The 26884-nt window shown below is 36.1% G+C and overlaps 1 protein-coding gene across 11 annotated transcripts in view; it reads left to right on the forward strand.

Annotated features, from left to right (window-relative positions):
• BTRC (beta-transducin repeat containing E3 ubiquitin protein ligase) overlaps nucleotides 1-26884 on the forward strand; it is a 184361-nt gene that overhangs the window by 111198 nt on the left and 46279 nt on the right. For all 11 annotated transcript variants that reach the window (XM_038578563.1, XM_038578568.1, XM_038578569.1 and 8 more), the window contains one exon: nucleotides 6700-6789. In XM_038578563.1, the coding sequence (XP_038434491.1) occupies nucleotides 6700-6789 (90 nt within the window). Of the gene's footprint in view, nucleotides 1-6699; nucleotides 6790-26884 lie in introns of those variants that run through there.

Genomic DNA, 26884 nt, shown 5'->3' on the forward strand with positions numbered 1-26884 from the left:
TAAACATGGTATATATCTCCATTTAATTGCCTTTTTAAATTTTTCTAAACAGTGGTTTTTAGTTTTCTGTGTATATTTCTCACGTATATTTATTCCTATTTATTGTTTTCCAATGCTATTGTAAATGTTTTCATTTGATTTTTGACTTGACCTTGTTTCCTGTCATTTGTGAATAAAGACAATTTTATTTCTTCTTTCCAAGTTATTTGCCTTTTGTTTCCCTTTTTTGCTTTATTTGAATGGCAGTGGCCTCCAAAATAATGTTGAATAGATGTAGTAAGAGAACATCTTTGCCTTTTTCTCAGTCTCAGAGGGACTGTGTTTGGTCTTTCACCAATAAGTATGGTGTTAGTTGAAATTTTTTTAGATTCCCTTTATGGGATTAAGAAAGTTCTCTTTTATTTCTAGCTTGCTGAGATTTTGCTTTTGTAGTTATTGTCATCATGAATAAATGTTTAATTTTGTCAAATGCTCCCCTCCACACTTAATCTGTTAATATGGTGAATTACATTAGTTGACTTTATTAAGAACTTTTGTGTCCGTGTTCATGGGAGATAACGGTCTATAGATTTCTTTCTTCCTTCCTTCTTCTTCCTCCCCCTCTCCCTCCCTCCCTCCCTCCCTTCCTTCCTTCTTTTTAAAAAAATCTTTTAAAAAGATTTTTATTTATTTATTCATGAGAGACACAGTAAGAGAGAGGCAGAGACATAGGCTGAGGGAGAAGCAGGCTCCCTGCAAGGAGCCTTGATGTGGGGCTCGATCCTGGATCCCGGGATCACGCCATGGGCCAAAAAGGCAGATGCTCAACTGCTAAGCCACCCAGGCTTCCCACATTTAAAAAAAAATTTTAAAAAGTCGGCTCCACACACAGCTTGGAGCCCAGTGCAGGGCTTGAACTCTCAACCCTGAAATCAAGACCTGAGCTGAGATTGAGTCAAATCCTTAACATAGTCACCTAGACACCCCTGTATTTTTCTTTCTAATATCTGTGTCAGATTTTGGTGTCAGGTTTATGCTGCCCTCATAAAATGAGATGAGAAGTCTTCCTCTCCTCCTCTATTTTCTAAAGGTGTTTGTGTATGGTCCGGGTGTTATTTCTTCCCTAATATTTAATAGAATTCACCAGTGAAACTATCTGGACTAGAAGTTTTCTTTTTGGGAAGATTTTTTTTTTTTAATTTATGTCGAATAATTTTCACTTACAATGTCAATTTCTTTAACAGATACAGAGCTATTCAGATTTTCTATTTTTTATTGTGTCAGTTTGGGTAATTTGTGTCTTTCAAGAAATGTGCCCTATTTTATTCAACAGATTGTGAACTGTTCATATTTTTTTTTATTTTAGTACTCAGATTATTCTGTATTGGGCTAATGCAAGCCCCTTTAGGTTGTCACCTGTACCGCTCTGACATATCTCCATCATTCCCTGTATATCTCCAGTTTCATCTTATATTTTCACTGTCCAATCTTAGAATCAGCCATTTCTCCAGAGAAATGGTTCCTTTCAACATAAAATGGTATTTAGAAGCCAAGATTTATACCTTAACTTATATTTTACATCTATATTAATATATTTTGAAAACCATGGATTTACATTGGTACCTGCAATTCTAATTCAGTACCATAGAGTTTCTTTTAGAAACTCTCCCTTTCCATATTTATAATTCTTTTTTCTTATAGTAAGAAACCTGGTTTGAGATTTTTTTCCCTTTTAGCACTTTAAACATGTTGTTTCTTCTAGCCTTCATTGTTTATAGTGAAACTTTTCATGCATGCCTTTATATTATTGACGTCAGGTATGGAGTATCCCTTTTTTGTTTGGCTACTCTCAAGGTTTTGTGTTTGTTACTGATTTCTAGCAGTTTTGACTGTTTGTGCCTAGTTCTTTTCTTTGTATTTAATCTCCCTAAGAGTTTGCTGATCTCAGATCAGTAAACCAGTGGTTTTCACCAAATTTGAGAAATATTTGATTGCTACTTTTGTAACCTTTTTTGTGCCCCATCCTCACTTCTCTTCTGGGTTTCCAGTTTATGCATATGTTAAATCATTGAACATTTATCCCACAGATAACTGGGTTTCTGTTCATTTTTTTTCTTTTATTCTCTCTTTCAGTTTAGATAATTTCAGTTGATCTGTCTTTAGTTCATTGAGCTTTTCTTCTACCATCTCCAATCTGCTTTTAAGCCCACCTAATAAATTTTTATTTTCAGATAATATACTCTCCATTTGAGATAATATACTTTTCCATTTTGATCTGGTTCATTTTAGATTTTCATTTTTTCTGTTGAAAATTTCTATTGGTTTACTTGTTATGACTATATCGTTCATTTAAGATATTGAATGTGTTCATTACAGCTTCTATAAAGCCTTTATATGCTGATTCCCATACTAGATCATCTCAGGGTCATTTTCTACTGGTTCTTTTTTCTCTTGACTATGGGTTTCTTTTATCTGCTTCTTCTTACATCTAGCAGTTTTGTTTTGTGTGTGTGTTTAAGATTTTATTTATTCATGAGAGACACAGAGTGAGAGGCAGAGACACTGGCAGAGGGAGAAGTAGGTTCCATGCAGGGATCCCGATGTGGAACTCGATTCTGGGACACTGGGATCATGCCCTGAGCCAAAGGCAGATGCTCAACTCCTGAGCCACAGGGCATCCCTAGCAATTTTACATTATATAGCAGACATTATAAATGACTCATTGCAGAGACTCTGGATTCTTTTATTTTCACTGATTAACTTAGTGCCTGATCACTGTGACTTCACAGAATGTTGGTTTTACATTTGTTATGGCAGGTACATTTTGATTTTACACCCCGTGCCCCCCAAGGTAGATCCCTTACTCCTAAGACTTCCTGTTTACTCTTACTGCAGGGTCATTCCAAGTTTTCAGTGAAAGTTTGAGATACCTTTAAGTTCCAACTTAATCAAGTTCTAAATTCTGTCTCCCCTCATGGGCAGCAGCTGGAATCCCTGCTCCAATCTCACTGGAATCCTTAGAGTCTCCCATTCATATATGTAATTTGGGTATTAGCCATGGATTAGAGTAGAATTGAGCCTCACTTATGGCTCTCTCTATTTTCTGTGATTTCTCTTCTCAATCTCCAGCCACTATGGCAGCCTTGAAGTCCATCCTTTGGCATATCAAGCCAATAAACTGGCTTTAAAAAAAAAAAAAAAAGATTTTATTTACTTATGAGGAACACAGAGAGGCCGAGACATAGGCAGAGGGAGAAGCAAGCTTCCCAGAGGGAGCCTGATGAGGCACTCGATCCCAGGACCCCGAGATCACCCCTGAGCCAAAGGCAGACACTCAACCACTAAGCTACCCAGTTGCCCCAATAAACTGGTTTTCTAATTGAATTTCGGTTACCCTGCACCAAGTAGATTGGTGAGTACCCTCAGGAAAAAAGCACATAAACGTGGATGTTACCCCATGTGTTTCTCCTTTTTTAAGCTCAAGCTACTCTCCCCCCAGTTTCTTAGTACTTTAGGTGATTCTCCAGTGCCTTTAAATAGTTATTATTAATTTTTCCCATGGTTTATGATTGTTATGAGGGTTAATTCAATGTACGCATCTCTGCCTTTATTGGAACTTGGATTCTTTGGTTTACTTTTTTTGTTATTCAGTATATACCAATTACTTCATAAGTGTCTTTTAAAAATATAGGAAGTTTCATTTAAAAACTTGTATGTTGTTATACATGAATAATGTTTGTGGTATTAGTAGTTGGAAAAGAAGTACTGAACCCTGAGCCCAGAACATAAATGCACCAGTAGCTGTTACACACAGAGATCAAATGATCCAGTTTATTCCTTTAAAATATGTTTTGAAATAATTTCAACTTAAATGATATAAGAATAAAACAGTTAAGTGGATAAATTTTTAAAAGTTTAAATTGTCTAAATGGAAAATCAATTTTATAATACTTTTTCTCCATGTTCTTATTTTTTTAACCTATGTTTTTCCAAAGAATGATAATTGACCAGAAATGAATAGTTTAAAATATCTATGAATCCATTGCTAGCATAAGTAAGTACATAAGAGAAATCATAGCTTTTCTTCACAGAAAAAAATTCTATTTCATAAATGTGGAAGGAAAGAGGGAAATTTAAAAACATCAGAACATCACAGTAAAAATTACCATAGGCAAGATCAACCAATGGATGCTTAAATTAGCAGGCAAAAGTTGCAATAGAAACCAAGAATTTGGGTAGCCTCAGATTATTTCCCCCAATATATTTAGTAATTCCTAAAGGAAAAAATAATAAACTTATATTGGAGAATCTTGGCAGACATGGACCCTAGGCAAATGATACAGGTTAACATCACTGAAAATGCTTATTAACATGTCTCCTGATTTGATATATTGAGAAGGGTACATCTTTCCCAATATTGTATAACCCCCATGTGATCATGAGAAAATATGAGACAAAGCCAAATTGAGAGACATTATCTAGACCAATCAGTACTCTTCAGAAGGGTGATAGTCATAAAAGACAAGACTGAGGGGATCCCTGGGTGGCGCAGTGGTTTGGCGCCTGCCTTTGGCCCAGGGCGTGATTCTGGAGACCCCGGGATCAAATCCCACGTCAGGCTCCCGGTGCATGGAGCCTGCTTCTCCCTCTGCCTGTGTCTCTGCCTCTGTGTGTGTGTGTGTGTGTGTGTGTGTGTGTGTGTGTGACTATCGTAGATTTTTTTAAAAAAAAATAAATAAAAAGACAAGACTGAGAAATTGTCACAGATTAGAGGATACTTCAGAGACATGATAACTAAATTCAGTGCAGCATCTTTGGGTTAGATCCTGAACAGAAAAAAGGATATTAGTAGGGAAATTGGTGAAACTCGAAAGGAATTCTTTATATTCTACCTAGTTGATTACTTAGTTTTGATAAATGTTCTGTGGTTATGTAAGTCATTAACGTAAGGGGAAGCTGGGGGAAGGGTATACAGAAACTCATTTTTGCAACTATTCTGTAACCTAGAAATTTAAAAAATAGATTCTTTCCTATTGTTGGTTATAAGAGATTGCCTGCCTATGTCTTAAGATTTTTCTTTTTAATTCCAACACGTATAGTTCTGCAACATAATTGTTCTCAAAGAGTGTTCCTAAACTGCATTAGCATCAACTGGGGGCTCATTATTAAAGCTCAGAAGCCTAGGGATGGGACCTAACAATTTGTATGGTGTTTTGTTTTGTTTTTTTTAACAGATTTTATTTATTTTATTTTAGAGAGAGGGAGTCGGGGGGGGGGGGGTGCAGAGTCAGAAGGAGAGGGAGAAAGAATCCCAAACAGACTTTATGCTGAGCACGGAGCCTGACATGGGGCTCCATCCCATGACCCCAGCCGAAACCAAGAATTGGTCACCCAACCGATTGAGCCACCCAGGCACTCCAACAATCTGTGCTTTAACGAGCCTTCCAGATGATTCTGATATATGCTAAAGTTTTAGAACCATGATTTATACCATTAGTGAAAACTTTGATTATTAAAAAAAAACATTGTTTTACTATATTGTTGTTAATAATGTTTGCTTACCATAAAGTATAGCCATTTTTTAAAATAGTGATACAATACATGTGACATAACATTTACCATCTTAACCATTATTAAATGTACAGTTCAGTGTATTAAATACATTCACATTGTTACATAACTGTCACCACCATCCATCCCTCAGTCTTTTCATTTTGTAAAACTGAAACCCCCATACTCATCAAACAATAACACCCTATTTCTTCTCCCATCTCTGGCAACTATTGTTCCACTTTTTGTCTCTCTTGATTTTGCTTACTCCAAGTATTTCATATAAGTAGAATCATACCGTATTTATCTCTTTTTTTTTTTTTCGTATTTATCTTTTTATGACTGGCTTATTTCACCTACCATAATGTCCTCAAGGTTCACCCATATTGTAGCATATGTCCGAATTCCTTCCTTTTTAAGGCTGAATGCTATTTCATTTGATGTTTATGCCACATTTTGTGTGTCCCTTCATGTGTCATTGGACACTTGGGTCATTTCTGTGTTTTGGCTATTGTGAATAATGCTGCTAGGAACATGGATATACAAATATCTTTTCAAGATTCTGCTTTCAGTTCTTTTGGGTATATACCCAGAAGTGGCATTGTTGGATCCTGTGGTAATTCCAATTTTAATTTTTTGAGGAACCACCACCATGCTGTTTTCCACAGCAGCTGTATACTTTTACATTCCACCGTCACTGCACAGTGGTTCCAGTCTCTCTACATCCTATCCAACATTTTGTTTTTTTTTGTTTTGTAATAGTAACCATCCTAGTGGGTATGAGGTGGTATCTTTGTGGATTTGGTTTGCATTTCTGAAGTGATTAGTGATGTTGAGCATCTTGTCATGTGCTTGTTGGCTATTTGTATATCTTCTTTGGAGAAATGTCTGTTCAAGTCCTTTGCACATTTTTGAGTAGCACCCCATCTTCCATACATACAGTGAGACCACTGCTGCTCACATCCTTGTTTGTGAACTCATCAGTGGCTCTTGTGGGCTCTCACTTTCTTTGCTTCCACCTTTCTTTCTTTGTTTCCAGTTCTCGTAAGTCTGGAATTTATACATAAGTCTATTCATGTGTTGATTTTGATAATAGGACAGAATAATTTGAAAACTTTACATGACTGCATTTCGGTATTTAAATCTGTTTCCAAAAAATTCTCTTTACAGACTTATAACAGCTGTGCCAGACTCTGCTTAAACCAAGAAACAGTATGTCTAGCAAGTACTGCTATGAAGACTGAAAATTGTGTGGCCAAAGTAAGTAATTTTACTCATCAATATTATTATATGGCATCATAACAATGCTTTATCTATAAACATCTTCACTTAGTATTGCTATTAAAGATTATCACAGGATTTTGTATTTAAAGTAGAATACAGCAGGCATCATTTCCAAAGCAGATTGTAAGTTGGAGTCTTCATCTCTTGATTTGCAAAAGAATTTTTGGTTCTGCATTCTGGTCACACTCCCATCTAATTCACATTTGTTACTTGACACTAGCTATGGATTATTACAAATAAGTAAGATTCATGAAAGAAAATATACAGTTATTTTTATAAGGTTGTTCATGGATTTTAAATATAATTGAGAATAGAGTAACCATTACAAGGATTGAGAAATATGCTAGAGAAAAATCCAAATATTCTATCACTATTATTATTTGTTGAGTGGTCAGTGATAGAAATATTGCTTTTGGTGATTTTGATCTGAGTGGACAAGTATGTTTTATCATGCATATGAGCTACCTTTTCTCATGTATTTCTATAGATACATATCTATAGATGCAAAAGTAATCACATATTAGAGATCTTCCAGTCTAATAATTAGAAATCTTCCAGTCTAATAATAATAAACTATGGCTCTGATCTTTCAAGTATCTCTAACTATGTAGGAACTTTGACCTAAATTTAGATAATAGCAATTTTGATTATTCCAAGAGTAGTATAAAATTCCAGTATGGGCTCTGTTTCTAGACATTTACCTTGCATATATGCAAAATTACCACCTTAGTAACTATTCAGTTTTGTCACTTAGAACATTTCCAACTTTAACTACTTTAGTCTATTTTATTATACACTCAGTCTCTCAGTTACTTACTGTTATTATAAGAGCTGGAGCTGGTCATCAGGCAGTCTCCATCCTTTGCTGCAAAAATAAAAGGACAGTAGTATTTGTTATTATTTTTATTTTATTTCTGAAAACTTGCAGTAGTTCCTGGATCTACTTAATCAATGAAACTATATCATATGAACTATAACCATTAGAAATGATCCATATAAGAAATGTCAAAATTTGTTTAAAATTATAATTTAAAAAGGTAGAGTTGGTTAAGTGTTTCTTAGAGTGTCTTAGCAATTTGCTGTAAAATATGAAAATAGCAAATTACATATATTTATTTTTGCAGTCATTTAGTCACAACTAGCAAGTACTAATTGACCCTATTTTGTACCCAGCATTTGTTTTTTGTTTTTTTTTTTTTTTTTTCATTGTACCCAGCATTTGTACATTGAAATGGGGGACCAGTTATTTGGGCTTTTAAAAATAATCTTTCTCCTTTTTGGCCGTGTTGCTTAGTTTCATCACAAGTGGGTGACTTCTGGCTAAACAAGGTAAAATCTTAGCATGAGCACCGATCCAAGGACAGGGTGACAATTTTAATGAGTTTCATTGAGAGCTGGCCAAGTGAGCATCTGTTCCTTTTGTTTTCTCCATACTTTGTAAGCCAGGATCTCTAAGCTATATAGTCATGTTGGTGTGTGTCTGTATGATGTGTTTTGTTTTTCTCCCACCCTCTACTTCAGTGGTGCATGGTTAGAAATCTTCTGGCATCTGGCATAATGGCATAATTTCTTCTATGCTCTTGGGTGAGGAAATAAGTTTGCTCATTGCTGCTCATCTGTCTGTTTCCTTTGCTCCCAGATGGTGACCCTCTCATCCCATTCTTGCTTATTTTAACACTATTCTGACACCTATATCCTTTCATCGTCTCATTAAATACCCTAATTTAAAAATGATTTCTATCATTTCCTTTGAAACCCACCTAACTTTTGGTTTCTTTTATTGGTCCATATCCTGGCTTCTGGTTCATTGCTTCAGATTTGAGTGGAATAATCAGTTGGACAATGGCAAATAAAAACATACGTAGCTAAAAAAAAATTATTTTTTGTAACAGCCTCCAGTGAGGTACCAATAACATGGGAATAGACAACAAGTTTTCCCTTTTCTATTTACATGTATTGAATGTATCTCATGATTCTGTGCTGTTTCTATTGGCCTCTTTTATTGCTTGACCTTTGAAAGGTAATGACTTGCCATTGTTTTTGTAGGTCTGCAAGCCTGTCCCTGTTTCCTGCTCTCCACCTTTAGCCCTTACCTGAATAGTCTCATCTGCTACACTTGATATGCCTGCAGTAGCTTTTAAGTTGGTACAAGTGTCTGTTGTTGATTCGGGTTGGACTCCAAAGTGGCCTTGAATGTCCAACATCTCCATTGTGAGAGCAACTATAATATAATGATAACATTTTTGTCCTCTAGTTTAAAGGAGCTAATTGCTGAAAGAGTGACTTTGGTTTGGGTGAAGATAGTCATTATTATTACTGAATATTGTTTATTATGAGTTTTAGAGAAGACATTAATACCAGTCATTCCCTGAAAAACAGCAAAGTTGTTACGTTCAGACCCTATAGTATATGGTATGTGAATCTTCTTTGCTAGAAATACCTTACCATAAATGTTTTATAATAGGCCTATGAAAAGGGAGCCATTTGTCCTCTTTAGAATATAAGAAAACAAAGTGGTAAGACTCTAGGTTAATAATAATTTTCTGAATTTCTAACTTGAAGAATGAGATCTAAGAAAGGATTTAAAAATAAAAGTGCAGGAGGGATTGTTTTAGCAGTGTAACTTAGTCCAAGTAATATTTGGAGGCATTGAAATGTCTTTTATTTTCTTCCAAAGCCTTTCTTTTACTAATTATAGCCCCATGGTTCATGAGATTTGTTTGGAACATGATGAGCTCTGTATTTATTGTAGCTTTAAACAGACAGTCATTATTGACTGCCAACTTAGTCTTTAAAATCAATAATCACATTGTACCTAATTGTCAACCTTCATGATGTTTTTTAATTCATAAAGAAAACTAACTAGAAAAATGAAGAGCAAAAAAAAAAATGAAGAGCATTAATTTTTGTTATCTTTTTGCTGACTTTATTTAAATATTTACTGAAAATTTTGGTTTCATGTTTTTCCTAATTTACTTTTTACACACACACACGTGTGTGTGTGCACATGCACAGAATTAAAAATGAGTTGTTTGAACACATCTACCTAGATTTCTGCTCAGATAGGAAAAGTTCTGCCTCTTTATGTTTGGAAAATAAACCTCTTCAGTAGTCCTTTGTAGATAGTCTGTATTGTGGTTGGTTGTTGTTCTTGTTTTTTTACTTGAGACTAATAATCTGTTTGCAACTGACTGAGACAGAAAAATGTGATGTTCCTTTTCCACTCACTCCAGATTTTGATAGAAGACTTGTTTTATTTATTTCCAAAATTATATCCGCAGGAAACAAGCTGTTTAAATTCAGATTATGCTGAAGCAAAATGGTCCTGGTATGAGAAGCAACGTGCTGTTTTACGAGCACAGAGTCCCTTTTCTCATAACTGATTGATAGTAAATATTTTCCTGAAGAATTATTGCCAACCATGAACAGTGCAACTGTTTCACTTTTTTTCTGTGCTACTTGCTGTACCAGCCATCGTCGGTAATTAAGATCTACAATTCACAATGCAGACGTTTGCACTTCCTCTGGGTCTGCGCTATTTATAAGGCATTTCAGCTGTTCAGAGTTTCTTTTGAGTTTTAAACTACATGTTAACAGGCTTCTTTAATATACTCTTCCACAAGTAGCATGTCAGATGGGCCATTCTTTGCACCAGCCTCTCTATCGGGTCAAAACATTAGCTTTGTGAAGGATATATTAAGATTTAACCATATCATCGAGGCCAGTGAGGTTGGAAAAATTCTGGAATATAATGTTGTTACACATTAGCATATCACTATTTCAAAAAGTCAGGAATAAAGTTCAGAAGTACTATTTTTTCTTTCATTTTCATATGTTCATATGATTTTAATGAGTGCTAATGGGAGTTATAGAGAGGTTCTGAGAAGTACTGGTAAAGTGACTTTTCCCAGCTCACTTTGAGGTAATAATCAAGGACCATTGTTATAAACAAGAATTTGTGTGTTGTCAGATTAAGGATACAAGAACACATAACCTCCTAGATGTGTATGATATTTAGGAATGCAGACGTGGGACACCAAAATGGATCAGTGGATTGACTGCACATTTGTTGTATAATCATCATCAGGAACCCTAAGCAGCATATGCTATTGGAGAGAACAGTATGAACAGGAATCCTGGTCTGTATTAATTTGATAAAATTAAAAGTCATTTTCAACCATTTCAAGAGAGTTAATTTCAAAAGAAAAAAAGAGAAGTCCAGACCCCAGTGAGAATCTTCTTGAATTATGCCCTTGATTGAGAGAACTGCTTGCGCAGTCTCCTTACTACCTGCACTCATTGCTAAACAAACAGAAGAAAGAGATAAGCAGAAAGCTGTCAACAAAATATGTGTAAAACTTTGCCACAAGTAAGGATCAGACTGGCTCTTTTAAGCCTGAAGTCAGCTGCGTTGATTCTACGTGTTAGCCGCTAGCATCTTCCAGCAGGGCAGACCTGCAGAGAAAGGCAGACACGTGCTTCCGTGCTGATTCTTGATGGGCCCTTGAATAGAGACAGAGCTTCAAACAAAGCCTTTCCAAGGCAGTTTTATTTGCCAAAACCTGAAACTTTCTGTAGTTCTTTTGAACTACAGTGTTTCTGTAAACTTTTTTCCCCTCAGTGAACTCTTTATGAACCTTTTTTTTTTTTTTTTTTTTTTTTTAAAGATAGCAGCAGTGGTTCAACTGTTGGGAATCACTGGTATATCTGACTCAGGCACTTCAAGATGCTAGAACCTATTCACATTTCTATCTAGCCAGGGAGCTAATAAGATTAAGTTTCTCTTTGTGGATTGGTCCAGATTAGCAGGAGATGAGCCCAGTCAGTGTTTTCTTCAGTGAAAAAGGAAAGGTTGGGAGAGAGAGGGGTAAAGGAAGAAAGTTCTTCATCAAGAATTGACTGCAGTATTGCCTGCTGATGCATGTCGGATCACCCGCATCGAGAGATCACATGGCTTCTCCAAAAGTCAAACGATCAATTCGCCTCGTTTTGGCTCTGTACTTAATGCACAAACAGTGCGATCTGCGGGGCTGTAATTGCATTGTTAGGGCCAAGGAACAAGCCTGTGCCTTTTCAGCAGACAGCTGGCAGGGAGAGAGGCATGTTGTTAGGAAAGAGAGAGGCAAGGCAAATAAAATTACTGCTAACGCTCAGAGATCGGCAGGAGTCCTACTTGCCTAATCTTACCGGTGGGAGCAAGCGGCTGTTGTAATCCAATTATAGCAGCATAAGCAATTTGTTAGACACTCCGCATAATGTAACAATTTCCCAATAAACTCTGACTTGTAATAACGTCGGCAAGAGTCCGCATAAATCTGCCCGAATGGTGGGGGCTGGAGCGTTCGGCTGGGGGCTTGTAATTGGCGCCATCAGCACGTTTTGCGGAGTGCAGTATGGTGCAGTCTTTTAGTGCAGGAATTTTAAGGAGAAAAGCATGGCACACGTTTCTTAGAAAAAGAAAAGTGGCCATTAAAAGGGGAGCAGCAAGAAGGGCATACACTCATGCCTTCACATTACCTAGGAATCTTCCTGTAGAAAGAAAACAGGAGGAAGCCATGTTTCCTTCAATACTAAAGGGGGGGAGGGGGAAGAGTATGTGGACTAAATTCCTTTATTTAAAAGGCATCAGTTTCTATTATTTATACCCCCTTCTCCAGCTCCCCAAAATGCTGTTCGGGCAGCATTTAGCTAACATTTTTACAAAAATGTCCATAGCCATGTAAGACTAGAAATGCCAGATTTAAATCTATTTTTTTCTAGAGTTTAGCATTTTCTTTACAACAGGAAAATAGATTTTCTTTGTGCCCCAAATAAATCTTTTAAAGATATTATCTCACTGAATAGCAAACCTTTCGGTAGAGTTCTGCCTTCTGGTTTTTGAAACCATCTCTTACTGAGGGTTTAAAAACTAGCTTGTTTGCTTAGCTGGCTTCACTCATTGCTTATTTTCTATTCCACAATATATTGTGAATGTCCATGATACTAGGATTAGTAATCTTTCTTGTTGAATGTTTACATTGTATAAGGATACAGTTTTTCTTATTTAAGACTATACCTGTATGATCATTGTAGAAATAATTTTGATTCCTAAGTCATAAAATTTCTGTTTTGGAAAAATATTTGTTGTGTGGAGCAGAATAGAACCTCCATTATTTATTGATTGACTAGCATTTATGCTCACAGAATAGAGTTTATTTATACAAGGTATAGGAAGTGAGGAGTGCTCATAGATTTGAGTTAATAGACAGATTTTCAGGCTACTGAATATGTATTAAATGTTATCTACTTTCTTATGCCAACCCAACTCTTTATTGTTGTTAATTTGTGTCAAAACAAAGCTTCTGAAATAAGAATAGAATCACTCAAAAATATCATACTTCTGTGGGTATTATTACAATAAATATTTACTTTCAGTATAAACATTTCCTTCTACTGAGGCAAATGCTGCCTTGTTTGACTGGAGCTACATCAATAAACTGCAGTGCCTCTAATAAAGCCACTCAGTGTCTGGGTTTAACTAATGGCTGATTTTCATGGCTTTGACAGTGAGCTGTGTGCGTTATTTTCTCCTGATATTGTAAAAATAATGAGAGCAAATTAGAACAATCAGTTTACACAGATAGCTCCTGATTGGAGGCGATGGGCAATATGGCAGCAGGTAATCCATCTTCGGGCTCCTGTCACATTAACTTCAGCAGTGTGAAAAGATCAGGTGGGGTAAGCAGGGATCCTGCCCAATCGGAACACTGAAATTAATGAGAAGAGCATTGTTCTGTGATCAACCTTTTAATTAGCAAGATTGGAAGCAGGGAGTGATGAAGGCAGCACCACAGCTGCACAATGCCAGGCACAATTCCTGGAAGGGGAAAGAAAGAAGAAAAAATCTGTGGGTTTTACATCATACTTTTCTTGCTCTATACAGGCATTGTGTTTCCATTCTAGAGCTCACATATAGACTTTTAAACAAATAATGCCTACTTTGCAACACAATGTCATAAATATGTTTGATGTGTTAGTGATCTATAGGCTGTAATTCTTTCAGGGGTCATTCAGGGTTTTGAATATCGGTATACTTTCTTTGGCATTGCACATTGGGTTTTAATTTTTAATTTTTTTAATCAAGTAAGTAAAGAAATTAAATTTTAAGAAGATCTGCCTTGTCAGCCTCCCACCACCCAATCCCTCCAGTCTATAGAGTTTTTCTTGCAAGTAGCATGAGAGTTTTCTGGTTTGGAGCACTTTTGTCACTTTGAGTTGTTTAAAAGAGGAGCAAAGTCCAGGCAGTAAGCTGTGGTGTATTTAAATTGTATTCTTTCTCGATTCTGCTTTTTAGGAAAATCACTTTTCCCCCCACATGTCCCTGACTTCTTAGTATTGAGGGCTGTGTTATTTCAATTTATATAATTAAGAATTGAATATCAATGAAGTATAGTGTTTATAGGAGGAAGGAGGTGGAAATCTATGCAGTGACTGGGACTAAAGGCTGATTCATCCATTTAAAGCTCAGTTATACTAAAATTGAAACCTTGTTAATTAGCCCTGTAATATTGGAAAATGTGGTATAAAGCTATGGAAGACATTAATGAGTCAGATTTTCTCTGCCAAATCAGTGTCTGTTTCTAGACCTACTTTGATAGGCTCTAGCTTTGGGAAAAATATGAGGTTTTCAGGATTTTAATCTTTATACCTTAAGCTTTGTTGCTCACTGTAAAAGCAAGAATATAATATACTCTATGTAAATGAATCCAGTTATCTTCCAAAGATATGTAAAATAAATTTGGGGTTTTTATATTAATAATTAATTGACTTAGGCATTTATTTAAAATACTAATACATAGGAATGCCTGGGCAGCTCAGTGAGTTAAGTGTCTGCCTTCAGCTCAAGTTATGATCCTGGGGTCCTTGGATAAGACACCACGTTGGGCTTTGTGCTCAGCAGGGAAGTCTGCTTCTCCCTCTTCCCCTGCTTATGCTCTAACGTTTGCTCACTCTCTGAAATAAATCAATAAAATCTTTTTTAAAAAAATAAAATACTAATACATAAAAAAACAGTTATCAGGTACCCATCTGAGTACAGAATTAACAGTAAAGAGCCTAAAGTACAGTATCAAATATTATGGTTAGGTGTAAGGTGATCTTTTCTCGTCATAGTTAATAGAAATTTTTTCATTTTTTTTTTCAAAATGTGTATAACCAATGGAGAGTCTATCCTTGCAGCCCTAAGATACTATATTTACAGAAGGTAAGCCCCTAATACTATACCCCTGTGCAAAACTCATAGAATAAATGTACTTTACTTCTGTGTAGTACCCATCACCTTACCCCTTGCCCCTAAAATCTTTAGTATTCATTTTGGAATTCTGTCAGAAACCTTATTTTTGGTTTTGTTTTGTTTATTTTTGATTGATAGCTTCTCTTGAAAATATTCCTATTCAGTATTTTAGGATCAGTGACTTAGTACTAATCTGTAGGACTTGCCCTTACCTCCCCAAACATACATTCTAAGGGAATGGTGCTACTGTGCATATTAATATTTTAAAGCCCACTTGTAGAATTTTTCATGATACTTTTCTACAATACTTAATCTGGAAGAGAGATTTTTATACTTATAGCTTTTATGGATTTTTGTGGCCGTTCATTTTCCTTTCTCTTAGTTTGACAGTTTCAGAAGCCTGGGCTCATAAGCTCTCCATGGAATACATTCTTAGTCATATGGTGTAAATAGATCACTTAAAAAGCTCAAGTGTAACTTGAGCTCTCCCTTTTAAACCTCCCAGTACTCATGAGCTCAGGATCCATACATGTAAAATCTTATTCTTATGTCATGACTCCAGCTTGTAAGGCAAATGATCTATGAATTTAAGTAACTGTGCTACTCTATATCAACTTTCTACAAAATAACATTGGTGTTTCTCCCTTTTTCCCTATGATTCTGGATTTCCATCTGACCTAGTGATCTTGCCAATATTTGTTCTTATTGTTAGAGTTCTTTTCCAGTAAAATTGGCTCTTTTAAGATCAGTGTTAAAATAAATGTCTCTTTTTTGAGGGCATCTTTTTTTTGTTTATATAGTAATTACAGAGAAGTCTAACTGGCTGAATGACCAAGAAACTCCTTTTTGTTTCCTAACAGAGATAGAATTATCAAGTCACCCTAGATTCTACTAATCCCAAATCTCATGAATAGGGTTCATGTTAGAGAAATTTTCATTAGTCTACTCCTTTGGAGCTCACCCAGTACACCCTTATTTAAAGTTCTTATGTATGGAACCAGTTGAATCTCTGATGCTGTTATAATCCTTCCTAAGTTCCCCATCGCCTCATTTTTAGTTTAGGGATATGTTCCTATATAACGAATTGGAAGGGTTGCCTGGGTGGTAAGGTTAGTTAAGCGTCACCCTTTGGCTCAGGTCATGATCCTGGGGTCCTGGGCTTAAGCCCAGTGGGTAGTCTGCTTCACTCTCTGTCCCCCTACCCCAGCTCATGCTCTCTCTCTCTCTCTCTCTCTCTCTCAAAATCTTAAAAAAAAATTGGAAAATGTCCATTTTTTTACTCATCTACAGGATGGAAGACCTTTATCTTTTTTTTTTTTCCCTTCCTCTTTATACTCAAGAGTTCGAAGAGGAGAGAAAATATGTTAATATTTATTAAGACCTGTGGGCAGCCCGGGTGGCTCAGCGGTTTAACACCGTCTTCAGTCCAGGGGTGTGATCCTGGAGACCCAGGATCGAGTCCCACGTCAGGCTCCGTACATGGAGCCTGTTTCTCCCTCTGCCTGTGTCTCTGCCTCTCTGTGTCTCTCATGAGTAAATAAATAAAATCTTAAAAAAAAATTATTAAGACCTGTGTTTAGGCACTATAGTGCTAGCTGTGTTAGCTATTTCAAAACTTAAGTGAACCTGATAAGATGGATGCATAGTCGTTATTTTATAGATGAGATACCTGAAACTTATAGAAGTTGAACCTTTTCCCAAGTTTTCACATCTCTAATTTATAGGGTCAAAGTTTGAACTCAGATCTCTGACTACAGAGTCACTTCTGTACTATACCAGGTTGCCTTTCAAATAGTATTTGGAGGCCCTTTATATCTCTTCTACCATTATACTTGGCTTCATATTACAAAGCACCTATAGCTTTTTTTTATTTCATTTCTATAACACTTTTGACATCTAGCAAATGTTATTTCTTCATCTCCCCTGTCTCCTTGACTGCTTGTAAGATATGTTGTCTTTTTTTTTAAGATTTTATTTATTTAAAAAAAAAAGATTTTATTTATTTATTTGACAGAGAGCACAAGCAGGGGGAGCAGCAGGGGGAGAGGGAGAAGCAGGCTCCCCACTGATTGGGGAACCTGACACCAGGCTGAATCCCAGGACCCTAGGATCATGACCTGGGCTAAAGGTAGACGTTTAACCCACTGAGCCACCCAGGTGCCCCAGAAATGTTGTTCTGACTGAACTGAGCCAAACCTTGTATTCAGAAAACTTAAGTGTCTCTCTTCTGGGCTACCTAGTCAGTAATCCTCTTATGTAACTTTAAATGTTACTCAACAATAATCACCTACCTTATAAACATAGGTCTTTAAAGTATCTAAGATGACCATATGGCTCCATGGCTCCATGATCCATTGTTCTACATATAAAATGAGTAGGACAGTATGAGTCCTATATAGCTAGTTCAAGGTGGTGACTCACACCTTCCTAATTATTTTAGAATACAGATCTCATCCTACTATCCGTGTTAGAGTTTACATTGTAAGTATATATTGGCAGTCCTTTTATACCAAAAATGTATTTTTCCTGACTAAGCTTGGTAATTAATTTTGTCAATTAAAAAAATGTCCCTTAAGGCTTCCAAGCTCAGGCTGTGATTACACTTCAGTAAATATTTTTATATTTGTTTGCATGCTCTAGACAGATTGGTGATTGCAAAACATGGTAAGGTATCAGAATTAATAGTTGGACCTTAAAATCCTGTTTCAGAGAAGAGAGAAGCAGCTTGGGAGAGGAATGAATCATTGTAAAGAAACAGGTTCATTGAAAGCAAATGAAAACAAAAAGCAAACAAACATGGCTATTAGCATATGCACACACATAGAATTTATTTTTTTTTTTTTTTTTTTTTTTTATTTCTTTATGATAGTCACACACACAGAGAGAGAGGCAGAGACACAGGCAGAGGGAGAAGCAGGCTCCATGCACCGGGAGCCCGACGTGGGATTCGATCCCGGGTCTCCAGGATCGCGCCCTGGGCCAAAGGCAGGCGCCAAACCGCTGCACCACCCAGGGATCCCTGCATATTCTTTAATGGAAGGAATAGAAGTTTTTGATAGTTATGATTGACATAAATTTTATGCTTGGACTTATAAAAATATGTGAGAAGTACTTGCTCACGTGGAACACTAAAACCATGACAAACAGGAATGTCGAAATACTTCTAGAAGAGTGAACTAAATGTAATTATGTTTTATATGTCAGATATCATTTCTTTAACTTTATACATATTTTCTTAGAATATCTAATAGCATAAGGAATTTAATTGTAAAGTTTTGTTTTGTTTTGTTTTTTTTAACCTGAGAGCAAGCCAAAAGGGAAATATATAGAGAAAAACATGTTTAAAAAGAGATGGTTCCTACAGTGTTAACTATGGAGTGTGTAGCGTGACTCTGTAATGGAATATCGTGGCAGGGGGTATAATACTGTAAATAAGATGAATATGCCACTTGTGGATTAATGGGCAACCTAAAGAGTGGTTTTATTTACATCTATGTGTGAGGTTCTTTTTCATTTTGTGTATTTTCTATTATGATTGGAGTACTTACAAACCTGACAGTTTTATTAGGGAACTTCAAAAAAAAAAAATCAGTTAGTTTCCTTGGATCTTGCCTTATGTGTTTTTTGTAGAATTAATATAGTGTCATTTTAGACTTTAAAATCGATAGGTTGGAGGAGTTTTTGTTAACTTTTTCTCTGGGTGATATTTAAGGGAAAGAGGTTGATACTGAAATTAAGTCCAAGAAATACAGCTATCTTTTATATTTTGTTATGAACACTAAGGGGTTGGTACAGGCTCCACATGTATCCACATTGCAGTAGATTCCATTTTCAGTGATAACAATTTTGTGAATATAGGATGTTTTGAAAGGTTTGGGTACTGAGTAATATAAACAGTTACAGCTAGCCTGAAACACTTACAGGAGCTATTATCTGAACATTGTAACATGAGAACATGCAGTAAGGTTAAATTGTGAGAACTTTTTATAACTAATTTTTTGATCAACTCTTTAGGTTGCTGTGGATTGCCAATTAATATTATTATTTAGTGCTCTTGAAACTTCAGAAGTTTGAGACTTAGATTATTATATATTCTCTGCTTCCTCTCAATTGAAAAATGTGCAAAACACGTTCTTTTCAAAGGCAAATGGTATGCAAAAGTAAATTTCCTTCATTGTAGAGTTTGAATGGAACTAATGTTCACTTGCAGAAGATCAATTCTCAAATTCTATTTGTTGAGTCTAATTGACTTTTAAACAAAACTGTAAATTGTTTTTTTTTAGTATTGAGATTGTAATTTCAAATTTGATAGCCTTTTGCACCATTATTTATTGAATGTTTACAATGTGCCAGATGATGGGTTAAAGGCATTACACTCTCACATAAATCCTCACAACAGGGGATCCTTGGGTGGCTCAGCGGTTTGGCACCTGCCTTCGGCCCAGGGCGAGTCCTAGGATTGAGTCCCGCATCGGGCTCCCTGCATGGAGGCCGCTTCTCCCTCTGCCTGTGTCTCTGCCTCTCTCTCTCTCTCTCTCTCTCTCTCTCTCACTCTGTGTGTGTGTGTGTGTGTGTGTGTCTCATGAATAAATAAATAAAATCTTAAAAAAAAAAATCCTCACAACAGTCTCATGAAGTGTACAACCCCTATTTTGCATACAAATAAATTAGAATTCAGAGAGAGGAGCAACTTGCCCATGTTGCAGAACTGGAATTTGAACCCAGACCGGCCCTATAGCTGTGTACTTTCAACCACTGTGGTTTGTGGTACACAGAAATTAGGGTGTGTGTGTGTGTAGGTAATTGAAAAAAGTTCTCTGTGGTGCCTATTAAATGTTAACAATTTATGGGATGCCTGGGTGGCTCAGTGGTTGAGTGTTTGCCCGGGATCAAATTCCACATTGGGCTCCTTGCATGGAGCCTACTTCTTCTCCCTCTGCCTGTGTCTCTGCCTCTCTTTCTGTGTCTCTTATGAATAAATAAATAAAATCTTTAAAAAAATGTTAACAATTTACTAATAAGTAGTCAGGATTTGGAAAACACAGAAGTATGAAAATTGGTTCTATAAAATTATTACATAGTAATATATTTTAGGTTTGTAATCTTCTCTCACGTAGTGTTTTTTCCTTTTCATGCGAGATGATAAAAATTAAAAATACCTCAATTAGCAACCACAAAAAAGTAAAACTGTTAATTGAACCTTGTAATCTCCTCTTGCTGTCTGTTAGGTTTTTCTTTGCAGGCTTTGATTGTGTGTAATAAAACTGTTGCTTAATTAATGCCAGGGTTCTGAAGCCTTTGGATGCCACAAAAGAGAGTGAAATGTAGAAACCAAGAGGTAGCATCAAATAGCTTTTCTGTCATGTTAATTTAGATCTGTCATTCTTGTCTCACTTCATGATATAAGGCTCCCAACAGATACTAGGTGAATTGAAGAGAAGCAATAGTGAATCTTGTCTTAGGAAAAACGCAAGTCATGACTGAGGCTCTCAGTAGGTTAATGAAGAACTGTTTTCAGACAATATTTCACCCCTAGTTTGAGCTGCCCTTGGAATGAATGTGGCTGTGTTCATGTGACCAGCATAACGTGATGCAAAAACCAAAGTAATTGGTGACGTGGCATCATGGCTTTGTGGTACGTGCAGGAAAGGCCCAGGCTAATGTCCATAGTGTACTGTCATTGGCTGAAAGGTGCTTGTCTCTGTAACCAGAGCACAAGAGAGAACATCCTACTGACTTGTATTAATTTTTATTTAGAATGCTGAAAAACAAAATGGTAAAAATCCCCTTGGAAATTGCTAAAGTCTCCTTTAATTATAGACACACTTTTTTTTTTTTTGAGGAACCCATAAGCTTAAAAAGAAAAAAAAAATGTTGATAGGAAATGTTTTCATATTATCACTCAAAAAACTGTTTCTTAATTTTTAGAATGCAGAGTAATGAATAACACATAACATTCTTTGCTAAAATAAATTTACTTTTAAGGTGACTCTTTACATTCTTTCATTCTTTAATCCTCACTCCTTCATTCAAGGAACTTAATTCATTAGCAGGTTTTATATTTGTATTTTAACAAGAATGTTGAAATGCAGTGTTTGTTTCAGGGTGGGGAAGATTTGAAATCCAATAATGAAAAATGAAGTCCCTTTCATTTCTGGCTGCATTCCCAGATGATTGTGTGTATCACAATCACTGAACTTTTACAGCCTGCTCACATTCTGTCTGGATTGTGTAGGATTACAACATCATATCTAAATTATACTTTCTGACAGTATTTAAATGTGAAATAGATATTGCTAAGTGGAAACATTGATATCATAATTTCTAGTGATTAAGGTGTCAGTGGAGAAGGGAGTTTACAAGCATGGGAAAAAAGTACAGGCTCCAATTTGAATAGGTCTCCATTGTCCAGGGATTTATTTAATGCTAATAAATACTTGTTTTAGAATAGATGGAACTAGGTTAAGTGTTTACAGCCAAACCTTTCTCTTCTCCATTGAAGAGCAAGGTTACTCCTAGCACTGACCTACTTTGCTCTTATACGGTACTGTAGATACAATGGTTATGCAGCCATGAAGAGAAAAATAGATGAAGACCAGAAGAATTTTGTAGTAAGAAGTGCTTGGTAGCATGTTTCTTTGTTGGTTAGACATAATGTTGCCACAAATCATGAATGAATATTCTGAATTCCCTAATAATATAGCAGTTATAACCATTTTTAAGCCTCCTTTCTAAGTAGATATTTCTCTCCTGGCTTTCTGTGTTGTGAACTTTACAAAACTGGCTTAGGCAGCCTATTAATTATTCATATCATAGCAACAATTAAAGCAAATTAAAAATAAAAATCGCCATATTGCATTTAACTGTGGGCAGCGCCAAACTGTGTCAGCTCTGGAAGGGCCTGTGGTGTTTCCTAAGTTAAAAGTGCTAGAGGGAGCTCTAACCTTGTTCAGAGTTGTGGCATATGGGAACAATTGTCTGTATGTGGCCATAGGGTCGCAAGTGAAGCTAGAGGCTAAGGCTATTACGTGGCAAAAATTTAAATCTTTATTAGAACTCCCTGCTTCTTTTATATTAGAAAATAAGGATTAGGACTGCCTATTTGTAATCAAACAGGACTTTATTCACCCTTATCCCTCTTCCTATGAATATAATCATCTCCTTCTAATAGAGTATTCAAGAGACCCTGAAGTTGGCTTAGTGAATTTCCACAAAGTGAACACACCTGGGTAATTACCACTGAGTTTGTTGGGTTTTTTTTTTTCAAGATTTTATTTATTTATTCATGAGAGACACAGATTGAAAGAGAGGCACAGACACAGGCAGAGGGAGAAGCAGGCTCCCTGCAGGGAGCCTGACGCGGACTCGATCCTGGGCCCCCAGGATCACGCCCTGGGCTGAAGGTGGCACTGAACCGCTGAGCCACCCAGGCTTCCTGAGTTTGTTAGTTTTTTAAGGAAAAAAAAAAAAAAGAAAAAGAACATTACCAGAAGCCCATTTCTGTCCTCTTTGTCACTCCCCTCCCAAGGGTAACATTATCCTCACTTCTGACATCATTCATTAGCTTTGCTGGTTTTTAAACCTCGTATGAATGGAATCATACAACACATATTCTTTACTATCTGACTTATTTCACCCAACATAATGTTTTTGAGAGTCACAGTGTATGTAGTTGTAATTTTTAATTTTTCATTGATGTGTAGTATTTCCTTATATAAATATACCAAATTTATCCCATTGGCCGTAGATGAACATTTGATTTGCTTTCAGATTTTGACAACCACAAAAATTTTATGTATATTTGTTGGTAAATATGTACAATGAATACATGTATCCTCTTGGGTATGTATCTAGGAGTGGAATTGGAATTTCCAGGACACCAACTGGCGTACCAATTTATACTCCTGACAATAGTGAATGAAAGTTCCATTGTTCCTTTTCCTCACTAACCAACACCTGATTTTTGGCTTTTTCATTGTAGCATTCTGACAGTGTGTAGCAGAATCTGGTTGTGGGCTTCTTTCATTTTTTTTCCATTGTCGTTAAAAATGAAAAAAAAAATTTAACTACATTTTTTTCAAGTGTATAGTTCAGTAGCGTTAAGTCTATGCATACTGTCACATTGTGTTTTTTAATTTAAATTTCCCTTTAAAGCTAAAATTGAGCATCTTTTTATATGGTGATTGACCATTTAGATGTGAAGTGATGTTCAGGTTTTCTGCCAGTTTTTCTATTGAGTTTTATGTATTTTTCTTAATGATTTCTAGGAGTTCTATATAAATTCTGAATCCAAAATCCTTTGATATTTGTGTTGTAAATATATTCTTCTACTCTGTGCCTTGTCTTTGCACTTTTATTAATGTTGTCTACTGATGAACAGAGGTCCTTTAGTATAGTCTAATTTATCAATCTTTGCCATATATAGTTAGGATTTTTACGTTCTACTTAAATCTGTGCCTACTCCACTGTCTTGAAGATACTCTGTTTTCTTCTAAAATTGTTATTGTTTTACCTTTTACATTTGGATGTACGATCCATTTGATTTTTGTTTGTTTGGGTATTATTAGGTAGAGGTAAGAGTTCTTTTTTGTTGGTATGTGATAATCCATTGACCTAGTACTATTTATTACAATGTGTATTTCCCTCTCTACTGCAGTTTCCTTTGTCATAAATTACATGACCATGTGTGTATAGGTCCTTGTCAAATCTTGAACTCTAAGTTCAAAGCCCTCCAGTTTTGTTATTCAAAAAGCCCTCCAGTTTTGTTGTTATTCTTAAATATTACCTTGATGATTATTGGCTATTTGCATTTCCATATAAATTTTAGAATCAACTTGTCAATATTTACCCTCTATTTGCATCACCTAGTAGAGCACTTACACATAGAAAGTCTTTAATATATTTGTTTAAAAAAGATAACTCAGTACATTTGGAAATTCCTGGAATTGTAGTTTCTTCTGATTTCACCCAGAGCCTTTGATCCTGGCTCTACTGGGCTGCACTTACAATCTAATCACATCTAAATTTTAGTTCTTTCCTTACAGTTCTGTCCCCAATCATATCAACTAATGGTGACCAGACAAGTTAGCATGTTTTAAAATATTCCAATTCATAATTTCCCTTCCTAGGGAATTTGATAATGGAGTTTCGGTTAAAAGTTTAATTTCAAGAGATGCCTGAATAGCTCAGCAGTTGAGCATCTTCCTTTGGCTCAGAGTGTGATCCCAGGGTTCCTGGATTGAATCCCACATAGGGCTTCCTACGGGGAGCCTGCTTCTCCCTCTGCCTGTGTCTCTGCCACTTTCTGTGTCTCTCATGAATAAGCAAATAAAATCTTTAAAAAAAAAATTAAAGTTTAGTTTCAAAGTTTGGTGGGCAGATGCTGATGCAACCTGAATTGCTGAGATGGCTCTTATGTGCTAGTGAACAATAACAGCTGCCTTTATTGAGTGTTTATGTGCTATACCCTGTGCTTAGCATTTTACACATAATCTCCTGTTATTTCTTTTAATAACCCTGGGAAATAGATGGTAATATTTGTTCCCCTTTGCGGGTGAAAAAACTTGAGGCTTAAAGAGGGTAACCAGCTCATTCAAGCCTATGTACATAATTTGTGAATTGCAGACACAGGCTTGCTCTAAGGCTTGTCTGACACTATGTTTAAAATAGTAAGTTGTTTTACTTAGTCCTTAAGTAATAACCCAGGCTCCTTGTTGTTATCCCTAAGAATGTATCTACCAAGATGTCTTGAGTCTGTCTTTTTCCCTATCTCATCCCATATTGTCACTGCTATTCTGTAGGTCCATGTCCACTCTGATACCAGCCTATTCTCACAGCCTTACTTAACTTACAATGTATGCTTGTTAGTTTGTTCACCATTGAAAGATACTATCTCCATGGAAGATGTGCTACAAATTCTGTTTGTAACTTCCAGTGAAACTTTTTTTTTTTAAAGATTTTATTTATTCATGAGAGATACAGAGAGAGAGAGGCAGAGACACAGGCAAAGGGATAAACAAGCCCCATGTAGGGAGAACGATGTGGGACCCAATCCCTGGACTCCAGGATCACTCCAGGCCGAAAGCAGGCACTAAACCGTTGAGCCACCTGGGCTGTCCACTTCCAGTGAAACTTAATCTTTCAAATGGAAATTAAGGCCCAGTTCTTTTCCATATTTATTTATCTTTTTATTACAGTAGCTAATACACCCCCTTGACCTTGAGGACACTTGATGGCTTTTGGAATTTGAAAGATAAAGGTCTCTAAGATAGAGTGAGCTATGGGCTATATAGTGCTGAAAATTAAACTTGTAGAGAACAACAGATCATGAGCACTATAACCTTGATAAAGCATTGAGAAGATCCCAATAGGTTTTTCATATCTATTCATGTAGCCCTACTATTTTGATTTGCCCCTAAATAAGACAAGTCAGTGTGTTACATTGATAAATTTTTTTACTAATGCATGAAGGGATTTTTAATAGAGAGATACATTCATTTATTGACATTTTTCTAGAAAACCTTTCCTTAAATATTGGCAACCATGGAGAGAGTAGATGGAGGAAATGAGAGTAAGTATGAAAGAATAAGTTACATTAAGACACAGAAAACTTCAAGATGACATTATTAGGTCTTCAGTTTTTACTGTCAGCCTGAGAAAGGTTATTCCTTTTAAAGTGTTAATTTCTTAATTATGGAATATTTTAGCAGGTATAAAATTGAAAAGATAATAATGTTACCTGTGTACCTGTCACTCAGAATGATAGCATTTCATTGCATTAAAAATTCAATCATTTAAGAAAAGGTCGACATTCTTCAGATTCTGGAAAATATTGCTTGTCCAAATAATATTATGAAAATAATGTCTTTTCACTTGAGGGAATTTAATTCACTTAAATTCTAATATGTTAATTTTTTAGTAAGAAAATACAAAGAATGGATCTCTATTTTTTTTTTAAGATTTTATTTATTCATGAGAGACAGAGACAGAGACAGAGAGAGAGAAAGAGAGAGGCAGAGACACAGGCAGAGGGAGAAGCAGGCTCCATGCAGGGAGCCTGACGTGGGATTTGATCCTGGGTCTCCAGGACCAGGTCCTGGGCTGAAAGCGGTGCTAAACCACTAAGCCACCCGGGCTGCCCTGGATCTCTGTTTTAATTTACCATGGAACTGAATCATATATAGACTCAAAATCTAAAAGCCAGACTGAGCCTCAGATTATCCCGTCCACCTACTCATATTACAGATGTGGTCCCATGACAGGAGAAATTTACCCATTATCACATAGCTAATTAGTGATAGGGCTGAGCCATCATGCTGCCTCACTGTTGCTATGGGGCTATTTATGTCTGTCAACTATAGAAAACTTTTCATAATGATTTGTTTCCAGAGCATCCAAGTTCAGTTCCTTCAACAGAAAATAAAAATAGAGTAACTTCAGAACATTTGACACAGAAAAATCTTGTGAGAAAAAGTTGGTACCCTTGAGTTTCATATTTATAGGTTCCATGTGAGTGTGACACCCAGGTAAAGTTAAAAAGTTGAGTAGTAAACTAGGAAGCCATTTCATGCTTTAAGAAAGGCTCATTTTACAAAGAAAGGATATGATTTCTATTTCTAAATCAAGTACATAAATATTATGAAGTAACTATCTTGATTTTCATTTCTTACTGAGTTCATTTTCATCTTCCACCCCCAACAAATACACACACAAAATCCTTGGTGGAAGTTTGTCGTCTTCTGAAAAGAAATTTTTTGTGACTCTCTCCTCAAAAACATAAAAAATCTATAGTCACTGGCC

The sequence above is a fragment of the Canis lupus genome, chromosome 28, assembly GCF_011100685.1.
Source record: "Canis lupus familiaris isolate Mischka breed German Shepherd chromosome 28, alternate assembly UU_Cfam_GSD_1.0, whole genome shotgun sequence".
In the NCBI taxonomy this organism is placed as follows: domain Eukaryota; kingdom Metazoa; phylum Chordata; class Mammalia; order Carnivora; family Canidae; genus Canis; species Canis lupus.